General features: G+C 40.9%; 2 protein-coding genes across 4 annotated transcripts; both read right to left on the bottom strand.

The window, feature by feature from the left end:
* Positions 1–301: 301 nt before the first annotated feature.
* On the bottom strand, positions 302–11,525 carry SUV39H2 (suppressor of variegation 3-9 homolog 2). 3 transcript variants are annotated; one of them, XM_042053391.1, is made up of 7 exons: positions 11,437–11,473; positions 10,300–10,445; positions 8,680–9,351; positions 6,627–6,773; positions 4,953–5,082; positions 3,445–3,560; positions 302–2,561 (listed from the first exon to the last, which is right to left on the bottom strand). In XM_042053391.1, exons 1-6 carry the CDS (start codon positions 11,453–11,455, stop codon positions 3,451–3,453), a joined length of 1,224 nt encoding a protein of 407 aa, XP_041909325.1. In that variant the 5' UTR covers positions 11,456–11,473; the 3' UTR covers positions 302–2,561; positions 3,445–3,450. The 3 variants fall into 3 exon arrangements, with proteins under 3 accessions (XP_041909325.1, XP_041909333.1, XP_041909315.1); XM_042053399.1 differs by having other exon boundaries at positions 302–1,340; XM_042053381.1 differs by having other exon boundaries at positions 302–3,560; positions 11,437–11,525.
* A 966-nt stretch (positions 11,526–12,491) lies between these two features.
* On the bottom strand, positions 12,492–24,022 carry HSPA14 (heat shock protein family A (Hsp70) member 14). Its single transcript, XM_042053352.1, has 14 exons — positions 23,936–24,022; positions 23,736–23,816; positions 23,551–23,633; positions 22,457–22,505; positions 21,572–21,665; positions 21,360–21,450; positions 20,095–20,199; positions 19,371–19,532; positions 18,813–18,968; positions 17,673–17,775; positions 15,945–16,157; positions 15,378–15,551; positions 14,449–14,519; positions 12,492–13,159 (listed from the first exon to the last, which is right to left on the bottom strand). Exons 1-14 carry the CDS (start codon positions 23,990–23,992, stop codon positions 13,081–13,083), a joined length of 1,518 nt encoding a protein of 505 aa, XP_041909286.1. The 5' UTR covers positions 23,993–24,022; the 3' UTR covers positions 12,492–13,080.
* Positions 24,023–24,317: the final 295 nt, after the last annotated feature.

The following is a 24,317-nucleotide window of genomic DNA, read 5'->3' as shown; positions in this document are numbered from 1 at the left end:
CCTCTTCTGTTGGCTCATTTCATATCTGTACTGTGCACAGAAGTTCAGGGCTGCCTTTAACAGGATGCTCAAATATACAGGAATCCAGTCTGCTTCAGGAAAGTGTAAATTTATACCAGTTCTTATCAGCTCTGAACTGCAAACACATAATTTCCTCATGGTCCCTCTGCTGGAGTCCTTACAGTCCTAGAAAATTTGGGTACAGGCCAAGAATTAAGAGGTTGCAGTCTTAAAGCAAATTCTACTGCTAAAACTAATTTTGACAGCCTAATTTTTTTTTTTAAGAATGACAACAACAAGAGAAAAACTAAATTTAATTTATTTTATCAAAAACTATAGGAAGATAGCAATACTAGAGATGACACAATATGAAAAGAAAATGTTCCTGAGCTTACAAACTGCATATTCTAATACAGTTCCTAAAACATACATTAAAAATAACCAAAAGATTGACTTAATTGGAGATTAAATAAATAGACAATAGCTTTTCTTACAGGTGATCTTGCAGCTTTAGTTTTGCTACCAAAAAATAAAAATAAAACCAACAAAAATGAACAGCTGGAGGACAGGTCACCAGCCCCCAAGAAGTGCATACACGACTGAACTGGTGACCGTGACGATGCCAACAGACCACAAAGCAAAACAAAGGCAGAAGCTGGGCTGGTTTAGGTTCCCTAAGAAGTTGAAAACAGCTTTTTCTGCATTTCCAATTCGGCAATTTTCTGCCAAACTCATAAAAACAGTAAAAGGAGTTTTAAAAGTGACACAGTGTCCCATTGAGCTCATTTACTGACTGCAATCCAAATACACTGAATATGTAAATATAAAATACTGTTCAAGGCTCTTATGTTGGAAACTGGATCCATGGGTTTCCTTCAAATAAATACAAAATACTGCTACCTCCCAGAACACAAATTAACGGTTCTTTATTTATGGCAGAAGATAACACACATATCCTTAACAAACAGCAGCATTATTCCAGTGCTGGTGATAACATTCTCTGCCTCTGGAAAAGGAGACACTGCACTCCAGTACAACTGCCACAACTATTACCTTCTAAAATGCACCAACTTGCAATATTTAAATCAAACTGGGCATGGGGAGAGACAGAGCCTGGGGCCCACCCTGTGCCCCGGCACAGGGGAGGCTGGAGTAAGGAATCCATCTTTTGGAGCAAGGAATCCATCTCTTGGAGCAAGGAATCCATCTCTTGGAGCAAGGAATCCATCTCTTGCCGCAGCCACTCCGTCCTGCAGGGACAGCGCAGGCTGCAGACTGCAGCAGATTAAGGAGCTGGAGACTGCAGATTCCATCCACATGGAATGCACTGCTCACTTGAGCTACATGCAAGAGAAAGCACTAATGATTCTAAACGATGCAAGATCATCTAGAGTTTGCTGACATTAAAGCTCCATATTCCACTTAAAACTTTAAATTAAAAAAAAAAAATCATTAGAGATATGGCATAATAAAAACTGACAAGACTCAGCGGTTATCAACTGTGTGGATACAGGTGAGCCTGATCACATCAAATACTTCCAAATCTAGGCAAACTTTCTCCTATTCATTAAACAATATAAAGTCTCTATTTCAATGTGTATCTCTGTATTGTAGATTACAAAACTCACACAGCATTTCCAGTGGCCCATGCTCTTCACCAAAAGTTTAAAACTGATTTTGGCTAGTAGCATATAAAATGTCATTTGCTACCAAAGAGCCAGATCTTCAGTACAAATGCAACTGTGCTTCTTAAGGAACAACATTGAAATGCTCTTTCTGAAGTGCTAGTAATTAACATGGAATTTAAGGCATTTTCTAAGAAATTAAGTAAACAGTTACATGCTGGGTACTTGACTTCATTCACCTGAGCCAACAGCTGTGCACCTTATAAAGGCAACTAGCTGACCTATGATACATAGCCAGCAGCCAGCTATGGAGCATCCATTTATGGAGCAACATTATTCTGCCTGACCCTGTCAACATTTATGTGACTTGTAAGCAATATGCAAGTTTTACAAGCTTTGAATCCATGAGAATAAAGCATTTGGATCATACCTAGAGCATGGACCTTGGCTGTAACTCCACTCATCACCCACCTCAACTGCTCTTCAGTGGTTTTGAAGCCAAGCAAAACTTAGCATATGTTATGAATAGATTGAGACAACTTTAAGATGATCAGGAAAAAAAAAAGATGACTCAAGCAGCTGAAGAACAGCACATTTCTCAGCCTTTACATTCAAGAACATCTTACAAATGTCTACAGCAAATGGGTATATTCACCCCTAGTCTAACTTCACTGAAGTTAACATTTTTGCAACCAGAAAATACAGGCCTAGTATCTTAGAAGTCTGTCACTAGGTAAAAAAAACACAGTATGTAAAAATAACCAAAACCAGTTGTGAATATACATCAATCCCAGGGCTCTTTTGCACCTAACAGATAACAGAGCATATCTCCACAATGCATTTGCTTTGTTAGACAATGGGCTGCTCTCCTTAACCTTTTGCTATCTATTTCCAAAGTGTAGCCAGCAACTTGTTTCAGCCATGACTGCCAAATTTCTGCAATGAAAACAAACAGCGAATGTTACTTCTGACAATCCCATATTTACAAATGCTCTGTGGAACTGCAGTCCTCCTACAGAATCTTAACTAAAAATCAGAGCATAACAACTGAAAAAATTCTACGTAACACTAGCTAAGAAGTTCAAGTTTTACACCTGGGATCTGTTAATACCAATTACAGAATCACAGAATCAATTAGGTTGGAAAAGACTTTTGAGATTATCGAGTCCAACCTATGATTGAACACCACCTTGTCAACCAGACCATGGCACTGAGGGGAGATCTCACTGTGCTCTTCAACATCCTCACAAGGGGAAGCAGAGGGGCAGCTACCGATCTGTCCACTCTGGTGACCAGTGACAGGACTTGAGAAAACAGCCTGAAGCTGAGTCACCCGAGGTTTAGACTGGATATCAGGAGAAGGTTCTTCACCCACAGGGTGGTTGGGCACTGGAACAGGCTCCCCAGGGAAGCAGTCACAGCACCAAGCACAAGTTCAAGGTGTGACTCTTGGAGACGGTCCTGTGCAGGACTAAGACTTGGACTCGATGACCCTTGTGGGTCCCTCCCAATCCAGCTTATTCTGTGATTCTATGAATGTTCAAATCAAGGTACATTTTAGAGTTTTCTTTGCATACATTTTACTGCGTCCTAAACAACTGTTCTAGAAAAATGAATTTTTAATCCCCATTATCAGTTTTGTATTGGCTTGAAACACTACAATCTCTTTCTTTGGCCTATGCCATTTCAATTACAAACACAATGCCTTGTTTCCACCATCCTTATTTATATTAGATGTAAGAATACTTGAATATATTTGTGAAAGAAGAGTCTTCTTAAAACACATTAAAAAAAGAACAAAATATTTGACTTTGGATACCCGAACTCAGTTGAGATAACCTCTGCAACACACGGCTCCACATTTACAGACAGTTCTGATCCTCTTTTTGGATGGGCTAAGACCTTCAGCAGAGTCTGAAGTCAGATCTATTGAACCTGCAACACAGATGAACACAAGTCAGGAAGTTCTAAAAGACAGACTGAGATCATGCTCAGTACTCAAACAGCTTCTAAAGGCCTTCTAACACCCCAGTTCAAAGAGTTGTGTGTGAAGCTATACTCAGATTCCACTGACACCCTTGTTACAACTACTTGTACAACACCTGGCATACACATTGGAATCCAAAACTCAAACTTGAGCTTTGTAGCCCCCAGGTATCCACATGGAGCAGCTGAGAGTGCAGCTGGCCTTCACTGGCCTTCAATGTCAGTGTCACAGACAACATAGAGAAAAAAGGACTTTTAAGGATTCAAGATCAATTTGGCAGTGCCGTGGTTTAAGCGCAGTTGGCAAACACCACGCAGACACTCACTCACTTCCACCCCAGTGGAATGGGGAGGAGAATCAAAAGTAAAACTTGTAGGTTGAGATAAGAACAGTTTAGTAATTGAAACAGTAAAATATTGTAATAATGATGGTATTCTGATTATGCTGATGCTGATTATTATTATTAGGTGTAGTGAAAAAGCCAAACACAAGTGATGCACAATACAATTGCTTACCTATGGCTGACCAATGCCCAGATACCATCCCTAAACTCTGATCAGCCCCTTCTGGATAACTCCCCAGTTTCTATACTGGGCATGACATTCTCTGGTGTGGAATATCCCTTTGACCAGTTCAAGTCATCTGTCTATGCTCACTCCCAGCTTTTTTTACATTTTTTTTGAGTATCTCCTCACTGGTAGAGCACGAGACACAAAAAAGTCCTTGACTTGACAAAAACACCACTTAGCAACAATCAAAACATCAGTAAGTTATCAACATTCTTCTCACATTGAATCTAAAACACAGCACTGTACCAGCTACTGAGAAGAAATTAACTCTATCCCAGTTGAAACAGCTGTTCCATAGGACCTACATCTACAACTGAGGCCTAAAGACACCAGAACCCAGAGACAAACCTATGCTGCCTCATGCTGCTGAGATGTTACAACTGCCTTAGTAACTATCACTAGCAGATTACCTAGAAAGTAGTTTACCTGAAATGCCAATTTGAATAAAGGAAAGCTTTATTTAAGGGCAGCCTGACCATACCTTTGAGCATTCCTGCAAAAAAGCTTCAAAATCATTTGCTTCACCAGACAATCCAGCCACAATCCCTGATGTGCTTGGAGCACTGAGGGAGGCAATGCACTAGAGATGCAGGCAAAAGCTTCTGGGTGTGCTCTTCTCTGCCCTACACGCCATGAACGATGACTGTTCTGAAATCCAGAGCTGAGTTAGGAAAAGCCATGCCTGAGCTGAAATGCTACCATCAGTCAGGCTGCAGTAAAGCCCACCAGCACCCCAAAACTCCCACAAGAACCATGTTAAAATGTGCAGACCTTTCATCTGATAGTCAAAGGTTAGCTCTTCTCCAGCCTTGATGGTTCGGGTAGAGAACAGCGCTATTCGAGGAAGACGCAAGTCAAGGTTATCAATAAACACATTGAAGACTTGAAGATTTGGATCACACTGTAAACAAAAATTAATGCAGTTTCTGTTTAGAAAAATTAACAGTAAACTTCACAGAAGTGTTTAAGTAAACCAAGGTCACAGGAAAGAAAGAATGGGTGCTTGTCTCAGTGACAGAAGCCTGCAATTAAGTTATCTTCTGAAATAAACAAATTGAAATAGTGTTCCAGGAGAACATTCATAGCTCAGATTCAAGTCCTTCCAGGAGGGTAACCTTTACACAGTACATAGCCTCCACTAATATGCAACAACCTATGAAAAAAAATGGCACCTTCAAAGATGACAACAAAAATGATGACAAAGTAATTAGAGCTACATCCAGAGGCTAGTATGTACTAACAAAACCCACAAGAAGAATTAAAGTTGAAAGAAAATTAAAAACAACCTAGTGTTTCAAGCCTCACACACTCTTTAGTCTGTACTGATGCTTAAGCATAGCTTCCAGGCCAGGGATAACATCTTCATACTATGAATGAATTTCTACTGTCAACTGCAAACCTGCTTGGCTTCTGGATTCCCTGCCATGGGCTGGGTGGTAGGAGAAGGGTGAAGGTCACTAAACAGGAACTAGAAACCACTTCATCATTTTCTCTGGATTAAGTGTCAGAAGTCAGCAGTCCCTGAGACTCTCAAAATCTGCATGTTTTTTTGTTCTTTAGCAGTGAAATATATCACACATTAAAGAATCAGAAGCAAAGTTACAGACATTTAACTTTACACTGAAGACTGAAAATACTTCACTCCCATTTGTGAAAGTGAAGAGCAACTGTCTGTTTCTCCCTGGCAAGCCTGCATGAAATACAAGTATCATCATCTCACAAACCTGAAGATATGAATTTTCTGTATTTGTAGAACACTGACTGCATACCTCACAAACACTGGATCAGTAAGAAATAATAATTTTTAGTTCAGGAATCCTTACAAATGTAGCTCAGCCTTCTTGCTTTAGGTACTTCAGTTGAACTTGAATAAAACACTACAAAAAATTGCTCATTAAAATTTACTTTTGAGCTCTCTGGCAAGTTTAGATTAGGAGGGAAAATTACATTTCTCCCCTGTAGATACCTAAGAAAGCACAGGAGTTTTCTCTGTTTCCTCTACCAAACTTGCAGGATGAAATTCAGAGTAACATTCCATCCTGCCCAGCTACAAAATAACATATCAATTCTTGTCATCTATGACTCTAGCTAATTTTATTAAGGACCTGTCACATGTTAAGTATTTCACATACTCGGAAAAAACACACCCAAACCAACCCTATTTTGGTTGTCTAGAACTAGCGGATTCAGTGAAAACTCCAGTCCTATAGGATGTCCACTTCAGGCAGCATCTCCCTCCCAGATTTTTATAGGCAGTCTCAATCCAAGTAAGGCCAAGAATTCTGTTCTATTTATTGCATCATCTGATTGAATGGACTGTGCTGGCACGAAGCAAACGACTCCAGAAAAACTGTGAATATGGTAAGGAAATGTTTACAGTAGAAGACATTTCTAGCACAATTAGGATAATCCTCCGAATTCTTAGTATACAAAACAAGGTCTTACACTGTGGTTCACAAAGTGGGACACATTTCCATATCGAGCTGCATCTACTGTAAATTCATCTGAGTCATAGTCCAAATCAAACAAGTATGTATTTCCCTGGTTGTCATAGAGCTGGCCTCGCCTCTCTGCTTCCTCACTTGTAATCACCTAAAAAAAAAAAAAAGGAAAAAAGAAACCTGCATCATATTATTAACTATTACTAAATCAAAACAAAAATCACAATCAAGTTAGAAAAATACTTAGTAAAAAATACCACTGTAAGTTTTTGATGTTGAAATAGCATTCCATCTAATGAATGAAGAATAAGAGGACATACAGCTGAACTAATTAGTGACTGAGACTTCTCTGGATGCAATTTGTCTACAGCTGATGCACAGCACTACCTTGTCTCTGGAAAAAGAAAACATATCTGCGCCCTCTGTTAATAGTTTTGATGATGACAATATAATCAACTGTTTCTGCCTGAGGTTTCTATATATGCACTTTTTCCATAAGACCCAGAAAGCCTCATTTCCTTCACATAAAACCAAGATTTGACCTTCTCCCTTTGCACAGATGATCAACAGGTATCAGTCTTTAAAACCCAGCCACATTTACAGCCCGATGTTCATTTCCTCCTTCCCAGAAGCATTTCTTCCTGCTATTTTTGACTGCAATGAAAGATCCTATTCATGGCAGCTCAGACAGACATCACTTCACAAAGCTCAATCTATTCAATTAGGCGAGCGTGTCACTGTCGACAGAAGAAACAGCTTAAACAACTTCATCTGCAGCCTGTCACATTAAACACATTCTGTTGTGCAGATTCAGCAAAGAAATAATGATTTGGCAGCAAGAGAGATACAAAATGTGATGGAATTGGACAACAAATCCCTCTAAAATCTGACAGATGAGATTTGAGACCTTAGCAGTAGGTATTAAGTATATTCAGGTGAAAAGTTGCTTTCCTTTAAGCAACAAAATTACATAATCACCTTTCTGCATTAACAGAGATATTTGGAATGTCTGACCTCTTGCATATTTAAACGAAACCTATGAAAATGAGAAGTTAGAAGCTTCGGGGCAGCAAGCATGGAAGAAATCTACTTAAGACCATAAACATTGTACAAAGGGAGAGAAGGAAATACTTTGAGTCAACATAGTAGCAAGGCAGATTTGCGGTAGAAATGTAACACTCTGTAACAGAGAGGCTGCTGGGAACTGCTGGTGTGAAGAGCTCTGGAGCAGAGCAGAGGCTGAACCATATAAACAAACACAGGGCAATACAAAATCTCAAGAGGAAGTCAAGGTCTGTATTTTATAACATAAAAGTTCTCCTTGAAATAGTATGAGATTGAATGAACAGATAATGTCTGTACTACGAGTCTTATTCTTGCTGTTAATCGGAACTAATAAATATGCTTGGAAATACTACCTTAGAAGTTCAGACAAAACAGAAAAGGGACTGACAAACTGTGCAGGCAGTTTCCTAACAACTGTGCTTTGGGAACAGCAAAAACTCCAATAAAGATGATCAGGGAAGAATGAAGAATATGATTGCCATGAAAGAAATTAAGGACTTGCCTTTAGAAGCACTATTAGGGCATGTATCTAAAATAATTCTTTAGTGCCATATGAGATAAATATTCTCTTTACCTTTGACCTTTTACAACTGCTCTGGAATGAAGGAATGTTCTGGACAACATAATTTTGCTGTCGACTTGAATGTCTCTTTATCTCTCTACTCAAAAGCAGACTGATCTATTATACAGTAGAATCACAGAATATCCTGAATTGGAAGAGTCCCACAAGGATTATCAAGTCCAACTCCTGGCCCTGCCCAGGACATCCCCAGGAATCACATCATGTGCCTGAGACCATTGTCCAAACACTCCATGAACTCCATGAGGCTTGTTGCCGTGATCACCTCCCTGGAGAGCCTGTTCCAGTGTCTGACCACCCTCAGCGTGAAGAAGTCAAGAAATGTTAAAACTGAGAGAAAGCTCAGTTAGATTTTACCTACCATTTCCTTGATGGTATGTAATTCACCTATATGAGATAAATACATACCTACCTCTCCAACATACTCCATCACAAAACTGTTTGTTTTAATTTTCTGGAGGGTTTTTACTCCCCAGCCACGGCCATTGTTGGTTCTGAAGATGCAGAGGGAATACGGGGTCCCTTTCTGTACGATCCTATTCGGGCAGTCAGGCCCACACCTACAATATGAATTGCACTCATAGATGGGCAAGCCAGGCTGGATTTTTAATTTCTTACGTTTATTGTAAGCCAAAATAAACCCAGCCTCCTTTGGACAGCACTTCTCAGCAGGGCAGTCAGCACATTCACAGCCAGTTGTTATTCCATTGAGCACATTTATTCCCGGAGCAGGTTTATACTCATTAATGTAGTAGAAGTCTAAAGGAGGGCCTTCAAGATCCACGGTGTTTTCCACCAGAATCATTGCTTTATGATTCTTTTTCCTGTTGAGTTCTTCTTTCCATCTCTGCAGAGCTATTCTTTGTTTAGCCTTCTTTACAATGTAATCTGCAATTGCAGGTTTCAAAGCTTTAACATGGTTTCTCACTTTCAGTGCTTTGCCTTCTCTCACCCGAGACAAGTATTCATTCTTGTCTCTAAGAAAGTTCTGCAGAAGCAGAGGGCAGTTCAGATGTTTCCGAGGCTCCCAAGTATTTGAAGATTCTGGCCATCCTTTCCATTTCACAAGATAGTATGCTTTGCCCTTGAAATACAGAAACAGATACAGATTTAGCCAGAGTTCATGTTGCTGAAATCCAGCATCACAGAGCACACAGACAACTATAAGGGCTCTGGATTTAAGGATCAGCACACAGGGCAGAAGGCTTTGATGTCCCCATAAACATTACAACTGGGGAGAAAGAGAAAAATCAGGGGTTTTGTTTGCAAATTAACTTATAGCACAACTTTGCATATTTTACATATCATCTCTAGGGACAAAGAAATCAAAAGTTGGGATGAACTCTGATTGCTAACGGCATACCTGGAGGAAGAGGAGGATAGTTTGTAAAGGCAGGTGCTAAGTTATGCTAACCTGCTGTATGACTCATATGCACAAGCAGAATGCAGTTGTATCACATACAGAACAAAAAAAAAAAATACAAAATTTAGCAAAAAAAAGTCTAAACCCCACTATTGGTCATATCAACCATCCTCCCAGATCAGTAATTAATTTGATACATGTAATATTGTATTTACAGTGAAGCAGCATATGTTTTGCATTTATTTGAGAAGGACAAATAACGGTAACAAGGACAAATCCTGAGACAGAATTTCACAGGAATCCATTTGCAGCACATGGCCCTAATTACTTGTTAAACAGACTAATAGAGTCAAGAGAGAAATACACATGGTTGTCTGCAAATAAAGGGAGAGGCATCATAATTCATACTGAGCTATCACTTAAAGCATCAGCATCAGATACGCAAAGGCGAAACATTTCACATTCTAACGTCTGTAACTTCCACATTGCTGAAAGTAGCAGTTTACACCACTTTCTGTTTACAGTTCAAAGTTTAAAATATATTTAATTTGATGCCAGCAAAAGCTTTGTCCTCACTGCCTGCTGCTTTGTATTACGAGCAAAACTACCTTTGGATTGCTTCCAAATTTCAGCTGAAAGAGTGATCAAATTGGTCTGTGTTTCTCTTACCTCTTCTACCTTGTAGTCACACAAATATTCCACCTCATAACTCTTTAGACTCCTGTTGGTGATTCCAATGGATTTACATCTGAGATTTTCCTTCCTACATAATTCTTGGAGGGTCTCAAGTGAAGCTAGACATGGCACATACCAGGCTACAATAAGAAAATTGGTAAAGAATCCTATTTAATGTCTCAGCTAAATTGAAATCATTATGCCTCATCCCAGAGTCCCCACATTACCATTTCTGACAGCAGTCCACGAGTCTCTTGTACAACTGCAGTGTCTTCAACTCAACCCTTCTCTAACAGGTCAAGCAAAACACGTCAATGATTCCCTCCCTGCACCTTTATTCTGTACAGTACGTACACTTATAAAGAACAACAAATATTTTGGAGGGCAGAGACTTCCACAGGTGAAAGCTACACTAAGAACCGAGCAATTTCTCTACAATTACAGCAACGCATAACTGAACTACGGCAAGCAGGAAACCTCCATTCTTTAATAAGACCGCCAAATTTCTGTAGTCAAGCGCAACTGAGCATTTGCGATGCAACCATGGTGACTGGACGAGGAAATAGAGACCCACCGCCCGCATCCAGAAGGATCGCAAGTGCCCTGTCAGCCAGGCGGATTTAGAGGGACGAGACACTCCGCAGAGCCCGGGAAGCACCGGGATCAAGGGGCTGGATGAAGTCCAGAGCGGGAGCCGCCTCCCCGCGGGCTCCACGGGGCTCTCCGGCCCCGGCGCAGTTCACAGCGCAGGAGCTGGGGAGGGGGCAGCGGTGCCTTTCCCGCGGCCGCACCGGGATCCAGCGCCTCTCCCGCGTCCCACCCCCGTTCCATGCCCTACCGCAGGCACCTCCCGTCCTCCTCCCACAGCTCCCCCGGGGCAGCGGACAGGACCCTCAGGGAAGAGGGCAAGACCCCCAGCCCTTCCCTCCCCACCCCGCCAGGGGTCTGTGGGCAGGGGCGGCGGGAACGGTCCTGACGGAGCCGGGCGACAGGCACCGGTAGCGGCTCCCAGCGCCGAGAGCGAAAGGGAGCCTCCCCGCCCGTCCTCCCCCCGTCCGTCCCGGCCCCCCAGCGCCCGGGGGTGCGGCAGAGCCCCCGGGCGGCCCCAGCCCCAGCCCGCTCCCCCCTCACCTCCTCGCCAGCCCTCCATGTTGGGGGCGGCGGGCCGCGCTCAGGCCGCGCAGGCTCCGCCCCCCGCCGGAAGGGGGCGGAGCGGAGAGGGCGGCTCGGCGCGCGCGCGGCTCCGCCCGTCCCCCCTCCCCCCCCCCCAGTTTCTCGCCTCTGGTGTGAGGGGCGCCCGGCGGGACGGGCTGGGAAAGCGGGAACGGCGCGGAGAATGGTTGAAATGGAGCGGGACGGAGTTCAAGCCGTTTCTCTTTTGTTCTTATAGAGCTCTGCAGTGCCTGGGGCAGGCGGGGGAAGCGCGCGGCAGCTTCGTCCCCGGGCAGAGCTGAAAGGAAGAACCTCAGAGAAATGGTCTTTCTTGTTAAAAAAAAAAAAAAGTTACACCGTCATCACACCTCACTCAGATGAGGTGTTTACTATTAATGGAGCTTTGACAGAATCACAGAATCGATTAGTTTAGAAAAGGCCTCTGAGGTCATTAAGTGCAACCTATAACCAAACAATACCTCATCAACCAGACCACGGCACTGAGCGCCATGTCCGGCCTTTCCTTAAACACCTCCAGGGACCGTGACTCCACCACCTCCCCGGGCAGCCCATTCCAATGCCTAATTACCTTTAATGTGAAGAAATTCCTCTCACTGTCCATCCCAAACCTCCTCTGTCACAGCTTAGGAGTCAGCAACCTCTCACCCTGGCAGTGGTTGCCTGGCAGAAAGAGCCCGGCTCCCCTGGCTACAACCTCCTTTCAGGTGGCTGTAGAAGAGGTTTTCAAGTTCACTTCAAATCCCAGGTAATGGAGTACAGCTCTCTTCAAATCCACACAGGTATTCCTTGCTCTATTTTTGCGGCTCTATTGTGACACTTTCAGTATTTTACAAGGTAACACACTGTTGTAAGCACTGAACTGTTGCCCCTTAACTTTAGGCTTAGACCCTCAAATTCCATAACCACACTTGCCTGCCCCATCTTGTTACTGAAAAAACCTGCCAGCTTATACCCAGACAAATGTATGACAATACAGATTAAAACAGTGCCACACAGAATGGAGATTGCCAGGATCTGCATAAAAAATGTATTTTAATAACATATAAATAAGCACATTTAACGCTTACATTTCTCAGGTAATATCACAAAACCATTTTACAGAAAAAAACTCCTGAAAAAAAAAAATTAACTTGCTCAAGAGGCCAGCACAAATGGGCTCCACCTTCATGGTTTTGGGCAATATCAAGAACACATGGGATTCCAGTACAATTACCAGGGAGGGGATTTTCACCAGTCTGGTTCTTGCTGGTTCAAAGCTATGCTGCTGAAGCCACAGATACACTGGTGGAACGGGTACAAGACCTGATCAGTCAAGGAAAAATCTTCAGACTACATAATATGCTTGTTTCTGAACCACAGGCACAAGCATTTGTGCTTTCCATTTTGTAAATCAAGTGCTGATAATTCAAAAATCTGCGTCCACACGTCTTGACTAACGTTTTGCACCACACTCCAAACAGACTTGGTGGCAAATTAACGTTTTACTCTAGTTTATTACGTCCCCTAAGAATCATGAGAGACATCCCAGAGAGTCACTGCTTTGGCAGACAAGCCAGTAAGAGACAAAAATCAAGTTAGAAAAATGTTGCCTTCCAAAATGGACTATGATGCCACTTCAACAGTGATGACTTCACACTTTCCAGTATCTTGATCCGTGCAGGTAACGTGCAAGGACCCATCCCTAGATAAAAGAGAGGGTTATGTTTAGGATTATCTCAACACAACACTTACTGCATGTTCCAGAGAGGATAAAGAGTAGTCCTCACACAGATGAAAGGAAGACAGATTAGCATCAAAATATCCAGGGACAAACATGCTTCAACACAGATGAAACTGATTTATGAAATTAAGTTTTAATTAATTAATTAAGTTTAATTAATTAATTTAAATTAATTAATTAATGTATGCACTTCTTGCCCTTAAAGCATCTATCTTCTCTACATATGCTGGAATAGCTGTTTAAATCTTGCATTCAAATACTGCAATTGAATTTATTTAGTAAAGGTTTGTAAACAGAATATGTGGTAATATTATTCAAAATATTCACTGTGAGAACTCTAAGTAACAGCAACAGATTGATAAGCATGCCTTGCCATAGCACAAGAACTTGACTTTTGAAGTGTAAGTAGTCTTTAAATTCCAAGGATCTTCTTCAACTAGGAAAACCTTAATTTTCAAAATCCAAGAATTAAGAAACAATACTGATCCCTACTTCAGCTAGGTATACAGAGACACAAAAAACTTAGGTAGAAATAGATGTTCTCTACTAAACTTCCTCTCCCTTTTTCACAGAAATATTCCTTAAACCTCCTTTAAAACAATGCTCGTTTTCTGCACAACAGAGTTGCATCTATAATCCCCTCAATGTTTTCCTTATCAGTGCTCAGTATAAATCTCTGTGTGACAAACAAGGCATTTTAGGCGAGGCCTATTAACACGCATTAATATACCCGATAGCTAATACAAGGAAATGAAGTATTTTGAACTTAAATAGCAAGTAGAAATTTCCTGTGGCGCTGTTTCTCTGCTTAACAACCCTGCCTCTAAAAGGACAGAGCCACTGTAAATTCTACAATCCTTCATAACTGAAAAAGGCAAAGTCTCCTTCAGTTTTTCCCAAGAGTGTGGGCATTCAGCAAAAGTTCCCAACCCACTTCCACAGAAGTCTGGGATCCTGACTGCTCTCAAGCGTGGTTAAACTGATCAACTGTTCAGAAGTTGCTAAAAATAACCTACACAATTGTATTAAGCTTTGTTTCTTTAGGAATAGAACAATGACAGCACCAAAGGTATTGCAGAAATCCCGCATTTCTACAGGATGTACCCCTGCTAGGACAGTACAGTCCTGTGACCAATAAAATGCTGAAGTTTCACAAAACAAAATTAAACACTCAGTAACAGGAGCAAAGACTGCTTGTCAGAAGTGCAACATAGCAGGGTAAACAGCAGAACAACAACTGTTTTGGGTACCTTTTCATAGTGAGAACAGTTAGGATATCATGTAGGCCATCCTCCTTTTTATCTAAATCCTGTAGTACAATCTATTAAAAAAAAAAAGTTTGATTATAATCAGGTTCTCCAAGTTCTTGCACAGCAGTTCAAGGAAAGTGACACAACAGCTAAGATGTGGAAATTCATGTATTTTTAGCTATTTGCACTATTGTTTCTGTGGTTTGGTTCAGGATCTATCCCTCAGATAGCTGAAGTACCTATCACTCCCACAGTGTCCTTTAGGATCAGCACTGTAATTATTAGTTAACATCCCTTCCCTGTCCCCTTTAAAGGTATTTGGGCAGAATTAAGGCGGAGTAACAGTCTTCTTAAATACTCCATCAATTTCAGATGCATCTGCCCCTTCCCTGAAGTTTTCCATGGAAAACACATCATCACTGTTTCAAAAAAGCTGTGTTCTCTCTGTAGGTTGACTCCCAACAACTCTAAACCCCCACTTGATAGAATCATTTCATTTTACCACTGTGATAAATTGAATTCAATATTTAATATCAAGATCCTGACCAACCTAGAAAGAACAAAAAGTAATCAACACATCAGCTATGCCATTTTCCTCATCAGTTTTATTTTTAAAATGTTGGAGGATCTGTGCACTACTGGAATAACTGGTAAAGATCTCTCATCCCAGGTGATCTTATTACAGTAGTGCCAAGTGCGAAACCCAGCCATTAAGGAATTCAAAGGGGAAACTTCAGTTTCTTTACTAAGTGTTTGAATACTATGCATGTACAAAAGAATGAATCAAGACCAATGCCAAGGAGATGCATGTCATTATAATTTTCTAACAAGTTTTGGTAGTAGTGGAATTGGTTTCCATTTTTTTCCCAGGTCCAACTGATTTCCAGGTGGTTGCTGTTAAAAGAGCACACGAGTGTGCATATACTCACCTGGGCAAATTTCTCTTCTTCGTTCATGGGACTCTTCCCCAATGACTCGTACAGCTCAAGGCACACAGAGGAAATATTTCCAGGAGCATGCAGGGTGTGCTGCCTTCGAGCTGGCAGTGGTGTCCCCGATGGAAACAGCACTGTGAATTTATCAGCCCCTGACTCGTCTACTCCCTTAAAAAAGAAAAAAAACATAGAGTTCACGTCTGTCTTTGAAGTGCTTCACTGAGCTGGAAGTGCTACAGCAATGCTCCACAAGAAAAGAAATCCAAGATTCATTCCCTCTGTCACATTTACCATCACGGCAAGTAAAAAACCCAACATTCCTACTAAGAAGAAATCCAGCTATTGCAACATAGGAAAGATACAATCTATCTCCCCTTTAAATCCAGTTTTTCTGGTCATTTTTTTGTCAATAAACCTAAGTTACCATGTACTGCTGATCTATAGCAAATGTGCAGAAGTAATAATAAAACAGTGTTGTTTCTCTAACACCAATCATACATAATTAGTGTTACATATTCACTGCAGCAGTAAATTTTTCTAATATTCTAATTTTAGACTTACCTTAAGAAGAATATCTTTGGCAGAACACTCAATGAGTGCATCTTCTTCTAACAAGGTATTCTCTTTCCCTAGCAGAATTCCTGCCTCTATGGCTGCACCAATGGGAATAACTTCATCTGGAGGAATTGAATTCAGTAATTCCACAGTTGGGAAAATATCTTTGATCAGCTGCTGTAGCTTTGGGATTCGAGCAGACCCGCCACAAAGAACTACCTGAAAAACATCAAAATTATTTCAAATCTTTATTCTGGCAAATAAAACAGACAGGTCACTCCCTGCTGTGCAGAAATGCAAACTGCTCTGGGATATTTTATTATCTGCAGTTGTTTAAATAAAAATTGATTTAATCTTTGGTTGACTTCTAATACTTTTGGTTTTGAAATTAAAGGAAATACGATGTCTTTGAAAAGTTTCTCTTTCAGCAAGAATCATCTAGATAAAGTAATACTTTGAAAATTGAAAAATTCATCACAAAAAGAACATCAAGTTGAAAGGGACTTCCAGAGGTGATCTAGTCCAACTTCCTGGTCAGAACAGGTATAGTTACAACAGGCTGCTCAGGATCTGTCCTCCACAGAAACATATTCCACAGACTCTGTAGGCCCTTAATTCAGCATCTGATTTCCCTCATACTATAAATTCCTTTCCCGGAATCTAAAATTTTCCCATGTTGTAACTTGTGCTGCTTGCCACTCACCCTTCCACCATGCACCTGTAGGAAGGAGCAAGTCAGGTTTGATCCATAAGTCCAAGTCTTATTACAGTGACTTTGAAAATCAGCCAGATCTGGAAATAAAGCTAACTCTCACTTTTCCTCATGTAAAACATAAATCTAATTTACAACTCTGAATTTTTTTATTTTTACATTTAAAATGTTCATTGCCCCTCATCCAAAGCATTAAGGCCTGAGATGAGAACCTAAAAAGCCACCTAAGAACCACTGCTACCAGAAAACAAAAACTGTTCTCTAAATGGCCTGGGATACTTCATTATCCACCAGTGAAACAGAGATGTGACTCAGCAAACACTAATTAAGAGTCTGAAAAGGCACCAAGTGTCACTGAAAGCACCAGGCAGCTTTAGCTGCAGACCTGATGAGCCAATTCCACCAGCAATGAATGCAGCGCCATTTGCCATGCACAGGTACAAAGGGGGTGAGATGAATTTCTTCTCTTACACCAAGGCAAGCGCCATTTGAATTAAACTACTAATGCCTGCTGCCTTGCCCACCATCTTTGGAATTAAAGCACTCTCCTGGTTTGGCACCTCATGCGGTTTTTAAGCCAGCAAGGAGGAGCACAGGCACCAAGTGGACATGAAGCAATTTGTTCCACTTTGAATCAAAACTTTGCCTTCCTCCAGAAGTGTCAGCAAACCCTAACCAAAGTTCAATGAAGGACTGAACTTAAGGAAGGTACTCCTCAGCCTGAATTTGGGCAGAATTACACAAATACACCAAACTGAGACAAATCCTCCCCCACCTACTCAATATGCAGCAGTAAAAACACACAATTGAATCTGACTCTACCTTGTACTTAACTTCAAGTAACTGAAATGAAAGCAACTACAGCAGTCCTAAAGATCTCGAGTCTATAGATTCAGTTGGATCCCAGTTAAAAATGTTTAAGCATATCATTAAAATCTCCATCTGCAAGGAAAACAGGCTCCACAAGTATTGTTCTTGAGGAATTATGAAGCATCCTACAGACAAATTATTTCTATTATTACCTTATTAATATCATCTGCTGTAAATCCGACTTGCTGCAAGAGCCTTTTAATTGCTTCTACACATTTATTAAAAAGTGAAGAACAGATAAGTTCAAACCTCGCCCTAGAAGGGAAAAAAAAAAAAAAACCTAAAAAAGTATCATCTCATCCATTAAAGACAAATACCTGAAATGGAAGAACAATAATTTTTAGAATATGGTTTAGTTCTCCAACTGGTACTAAGGGATTTTTAAAAAATCATGTTTTCCCATTATTAATCTTCAAGTGATTTTGTTGTTTTGGAAGTATCTGTGCTATTAATTCCATCATGAACACCTACATAGAATGCACAATCATTCTTCTTCAGTGTACTCTAAAGAAAAAAAACAAACCAGTATTGTTGTTTTGACAACATCCAGTACTGCTGTCTTGACTTGTGTGAAAAAATAAATAAAAATCTTGGAACTGCTTCATGACCTTTAAAATAGATACAAAGACTCAATTTTTAGAGGAAAATCAAGCTGTGTCCTGATTTTCACACAGGGAGTAGATTAAGCAAATTAAAAAACAAACTTGTGTTTGCCTTTGTCTCTTTCAACTGTGCAAAGGAAGTTCTACTCTGCACAAACACAACAAATCAAAGTCTGCAACACTGATCCACAGGACTAGCATCCTGATCCAAAAGTGAGCCGACCCCAGTTATACTGTATTGCTTCTCACACTTTCAAACATGCTGTGCCTTATTTTAGCAGCCCCAACTGCTGGAGTTCTGGAATGGAAAAGTCTGTTTCATTTTGTTAAAGCTGCTGCTGCCTGGAAGAGCAATCAAAGTGAGCTAAAAATCAAGGAAAGTACAACAAAAACAATAAGGGGGAGGAAACAGTCACCTTGACTCATTACAGTATCCATTCCCCTCCCATCAAAAACCAGACTCCAAAGATGGGGTGTCCTTGTGCCTTTTCACACTTTATTTTCTAACCATTAGGCAACACTGTTACTGTGACTGCCCTGACCACTACAGATTGCGGCAGCAGTATGAAACAACACATCTGCCTTCAATCTTATTTCCTTCCCTAAAACAAACACCACCAGAAATCAAAGCTTACTGAATGTCCATAACAGCACCTAGAAAGATTTCAGTAGCTTCAAAATCTGCCTTACCTGGACACATTGCAATCAAAATCTAATCCATCATACAGTGAATCTACAAAACAGTTTGCACTTCCCAGGGTTGATAAAGAATGTTTTGCAATATCAGCACTGTTCATTAACTTCATCATGGCTCTGGGATTTCCTCTAATATCATGTTTACAAGACCTGTATTTTAAAAAAAAGATGATACCAGTTTAAAGAGGCAGGAATTTGACTGATAACTCCTTCTGAAAGGAAAAACAGGTTAGAGCTCTTGAACTCTTTTTGGTAAACATTTCAGTATTAACTACAACGCCACTACTGAAAGTTTGCACACACCTCAACACAGCAGAGTTCATGGCTGAGCCCTTACAGTTCAACACCAGCTTCAAGCAACATCCACTCAAACCCAGGCATTTCCCAGTCTTGCTCCTCAGCCCCGAACAACTGACTGCTCCTTCAACACCATCTTTACTTGAACCATTTCACTCACAGATAGTCTGCTAGATTGTTTTGTTTTCTTTACAGCAAGCACCAGATAATGAAGTTCCTGTCCTAAGAGCAACATGCTTAGAATTCAAATCTTACCTCTGAAATTCAGAAGCTAAGTGTTGAGCTAGAGCTTCTGTGAAGCAAACTCCACCAATGCTGTCATCTGTGTTTGCAGCAAGCACACGATATATTCCACTGTTTACTTCTATGACTGTGATAGAAAGCGACGTTCCACCCAGTTTATAAACCAGCACGTTGCTGCCACATCAAAAAAATATTGAAAGTAGCATTAATTTTGACACAGTCAAAAGATGACCACCATGTATTGCAGGTTTTAATCAGGCGAAAAGTATCTGAGAATGGTAAAAAAACATCAAACAAGAACAAAAAAGCTCAAACTGATACCAGTCTTTGCTATTTTGAAAGTGAATTTTCTGTATATTCATAAAGACAACCAAATGCACCTACTGAACCCAGGAGCTCTGCTTTAGTTCTTCCAGCACATGTAAAAGGATCCCATCTCCCACAATTAAAACCAGCTATGCCAAAATATGTTTAAAAAGGAATGCATTTTTCTTCAAGAAAGCTTATTCAAGTCGGAAACTGGGGACAAATTTTTAAAGACAATTCTCAAAATATAAAGACCAAAACAAAGGGATTTAAAACACTATAAAATTACAACTTCTAAATGCTTCTTGTCTTGATTGAGAGAAAAAAACAAAACAAGCCTTATGCTAAGGTAATACAGCATTCCCTCATTTAAGATTTCTCAGGATTTAAGTACAGCAGCTTAAAAAGAAGTAAAATATTAGGATTTTACCTTTTCCCAGTGGGTGAATCTTGGCCAATTCCATAAGCAAGGAGAGCTGCAGACGGCTCATGAATTAATCTCATAACATTGAACCCAGCAGCTGCAGCTGCTTCCCTGCAATGAGCCATAACAGCATTTCATTTTACTCTAATGGTCTCACTATAGTCACACACTATTAAGATTTCACCTGAACTACATGTGCCACCTCATCAGACCTTGTTTATAGCATGGTATTAACAAAACTGAGTGACTGGAAAAGAAAAGTACCAAGAAGTTCAGTTGCTACTGTGTTCTTCAGGTAACTGGATCTGCTGTGTGCTCGTTGTCAAAGAAAACACTGGTCTCTCAGTCTACACAGCCTATAAAAACTGCAAAACACCCCTCAATCATAAAACTTAAAACCCCACCCTAAATCAAACTTGGTAACTTATCTTCAGGTGTGGTATTAAAAGTTCTTGATACATTATTTCAGCAAGAATACTGATTTACTTCAAAATGAATTTACTGTGCCTCACTTGTAACATTTTACTTAGGTATTTTCTTGAAACTTCAGTAACCCTGGGACTACCCCACAACTTGTTTTCCTCCACTTTCAAGTTATACCAGAGCAATAGAATGTTTCATTATAGACACTGCAAATCCCCAGCTCACCGTCTTCTGACCAACTTTTAGGGGTGCTTTACTTATTTTATGACCGTTAAACGTAACGGCTTCTACAGATCAAAAAAAGCCGAAATAGATGCTGCCATTTATGCTCAGCTTTAAGCATACTTATTATGTTTTCATACAGAGAAACTAACTGTTAGAGCAGAAGTGTTTCCAAACAGAATTTCAAAGTAGAAAACTGGTATGTATTCCACATCTGCACTCTGACAAAGCGGATCTCAATAGGCCAAGTAGCACCACTTGCTTTGGGGAGTATGAAGGGCAGGGAGGGGAAATTATGGAGCAGGGTGAGAAACTATTTGCATTTCAAGGGGGTCACTGAATATCCTGATCTAGAATGATGTTCTATCCTTGATGAAATCAAAATTCTGTCACTTTAGTGATTCAGAATTTCCTTTTGGTAGCATCAGGGAATTCCATTGAAAGTTTCTCAGCTCAGGATTTAATCTCTTGCATCTCTTGCTTTCCTATTTTCCCAGTTTAAATAACATCCCAGCATCTTGACTGATGGTCCCAAGCTGAAGTCCAGTAGCAGAATTCGCACTGTTGATCTCCCAGCCCATCTGCTTTAGGCACATAAAAAAAGAGAAAAACCTCAGTGCTCTTACCCAAGGGCATTTTTCTGATTCTCTCCAAAATCAAACGGTACTGTGACAACAACGTCATTCACATCTGAACCCAATGCAGACTGGGCAGTCTCTGTTTATAAACACAGGCAGAGCATGGTGAGCAAAAGCAAAAGGGAAAAAACCACGACATCTTAAAAATATGAGGACAGCTTAAAAAGCTAAAACATGTTATAAATTTAATTATTATGTACCTTTCATTTTACTGAAAATTAGTTTTGCCACATCTTCTGGGTTAATGAGTTTGTTATCTATTTCATACTGAAGTTTTCCATTCTTCTCAATTATCTGTAAGCAAAACCAACACACCTTTGTTAGACAGTAATTTGGTTAATAACAAAAAGTAACGTTTAACTTAGGTTCTGTTTAAAGTAAAAAGCACTGGACTGTGTAAATACTCTGCATTAGTACTCTACTACTAGGGAATAAATGCTTTCAAGATGCTTATCAAAGATCAGAAAAAGACCTGTAGCATCTGACAGACACAACAGTGACATTCAAGGACTTAAAGAGTCTAGGCTTCCCTTTTCTGTTGAGTTTTCCTTAGTACAAAAGCAATGTTTAGAACAAAAGTACACACTCCTGGTCATATTCTGTAAGAAAACCCCCAACTATATATAAAATCACAACAATGTGAACAGTCAAGACCCAGAGAAAAACTTCTTTATGAATATATTTTCCAAGATAATTTTTCTCCTGTTTTGCAAAATTTTCTAGTAACAAGCACAATCTTATGCAAATTAACTACTGACATTAAATCAAATGGTTAAAGATTTTTATCACAAGGTGCTACAACCCAAGTATCTCTACCAGCTCTAAGAAAAACCACAATGCTACTACCTACATATATCAGGATTCATCCCTTTAGAGAATGGCCAAGAGATAAAAATTTTTCTGTTGGAACTATATTATGCTGGCAGATCTCAGAACATGGTTATCTACTGGCTAAAAACAGAAACATTCCACATTAGCAGCAAAGGGACCTCATATGATGAGAGCTGATCGCTGCAGAACATGGACATGGCGTGGCCCAAACAATGACAAGAAAAGCATAAAATTATACAAATCATCATACTCACAGAGCATTTGCTTTCTGCAATATATTTTTTTGCCTGAGGGTCACCAGAGCTGCCCAGAAAAATGCAAAATATTAAAATAAATCACATGTTCAAGGTTAATTGCACACATTCATCTTGCTGATATTTCTTCTAACATCTCCAACACATCGAGCTATACTTGAACCAAAAAATCCTGTTTTCACTCTACAGACACAAGTATAGAGTAAAAAAAACCCCAACAGTTCTGCCTGCTGGCATCTTTCATTCTCCTTTCCCCAAAACTTAAGATTGAAAAAATACCTACTACTTAGAGAAAAGGAAAACCCAACCCATTGTTTTAACCTGCTATGCTCCACAACCATTATAAAAGATTTCAGTGAAGTCCTGCATCTGAAAGTGCTGAGAAATACACCAGAATGGACAACATCTTGTTGGCTCCTGTCAATGAAAGGGCTGTAACACACAGCCGGGTCATCACTAAAAAGTTTTGTCACATCTCTGATGTTAAATCCAACCCAAGAGGTGTAGTTCTAATGTCACTATAATTACCAGTGCAAATTATCACAGCTCCACTAACAGGCATCACAACAGGAACAGAACCACACCAGCGGAATCACAACAGGCACTAATCAATAGTTTCACTATTGCAATAAAAGCAACACAAAGTTTCATGCAAACAAAACCATAGTGGATTTTACACACAGGAAAGCAGTCAGGCAACAAAACACTGTAGTTAAGAAACTTAAGTAAGCATGAAAAGCATACATGCAATTTGTTACTATATTTCACAATTTCATTTCCAGAGACAAATTCAGACATAAAATACAATGTTTCTTCTCTACTTTTCTATTTCCAGAAGCATCTCTTTGCTGCTGGAATGAAATATAGGCTACGAAATTTGTAATATCAGCCTGGTCTAGGGGAAGGTGTCCCCGCCCATGGCACGGGGGTTGGAATGAGGTGATCATTAAAATCTTTTCTACACAAAAACGTTCTGTGACTCTATGACAACAGAATGATTTTCTTAAGAGATGTCTTCAGTACTAGTGCTGAGACGTTAAACCAGCTTCAATGGGAAAAATTTCTCACCGCCCCTTTCACGCCCGTTCTCTTACCTTCGCCCAAGGATCTGCTTGACTTTTACTACAGTGTTTGAAATATTTCTTATCCTACTTTGCTTCGCAGCTAAGCCAACAACCTGAATGAAAAATAAAAGAGAAAAAAAAAGGAAAAACTGAGTAGCAGACAGAGCCCCCTCCCTTCCTCCTCCCCACATGGCCCTGCGGAGGGTCAGCCTCACCTCCTCGCTCTCCGAGAACGCCACGACCGCGGGAGTGACCCTGTCCCCGGCGTCGTTGGCGACCACGTCGGCGCGGCCATCCTGCGGAGAAAGAGAGAGGCACACCCGTGAGCCGCCCCTGGGGGCTTCACCGCCGAGGGAACAGCTCCGACCGACGGAGACCCCCGGGCCGGGACCCCCAAGCGGCCCTCGGCCCTCACCTTGTACACGGCGGCGCAGGCACAGGTGGCGCCCAGGTGGACCCCGATGGCCGCCATCGGCCCTTCCGCCCCGACGTGCCCCGCGCGCGCCCGCTCCCAGCCAATCCCGCGCCGCGCTGCTCCGTCACCGGCGGGGCAGCCAATGAGAAAAAGCGAGGCGAGAGGCGTCATCGCGCATAGCAACGGGGGCAGAGTGTGCGCGCGGGGCTTTCGGCGGGAAGCGGCGCTGGCGGCGGGTCCGTGAGGGTGTGCTTAACCCGGGGCGCTCGGGCGGCGGGAAAAGAGACGTTAAAGTGCAGGAATTAGAAAATAGAGAAACTAAAGTGGAGAAAGCGGCAGCTGTGTGTGTGGTCTTGAAACATAGATTTAAAAGAAACATAAA

This window comes from Corvus kubaryi, unplaced genomic scaffold (genome assembly GCF_017639235.1).
Source record: "Corvus kubaryi isolate FWS band 111438036 unplaced genomic scaffold, C.kubaryi_AGA036_p1.0 135, whole genome shotgun sequence".
Taxonomy (NCBI): Eukaryota; Metazoa; Chordata; class Aves; order Passeriformes; family Corvidae; genus Corvus; species Corvus kubaryi.
Note: the sequence above shows the minus strand (reverse complement) of the source record. Positions and strands in the feature narration are given on the sequence as shown.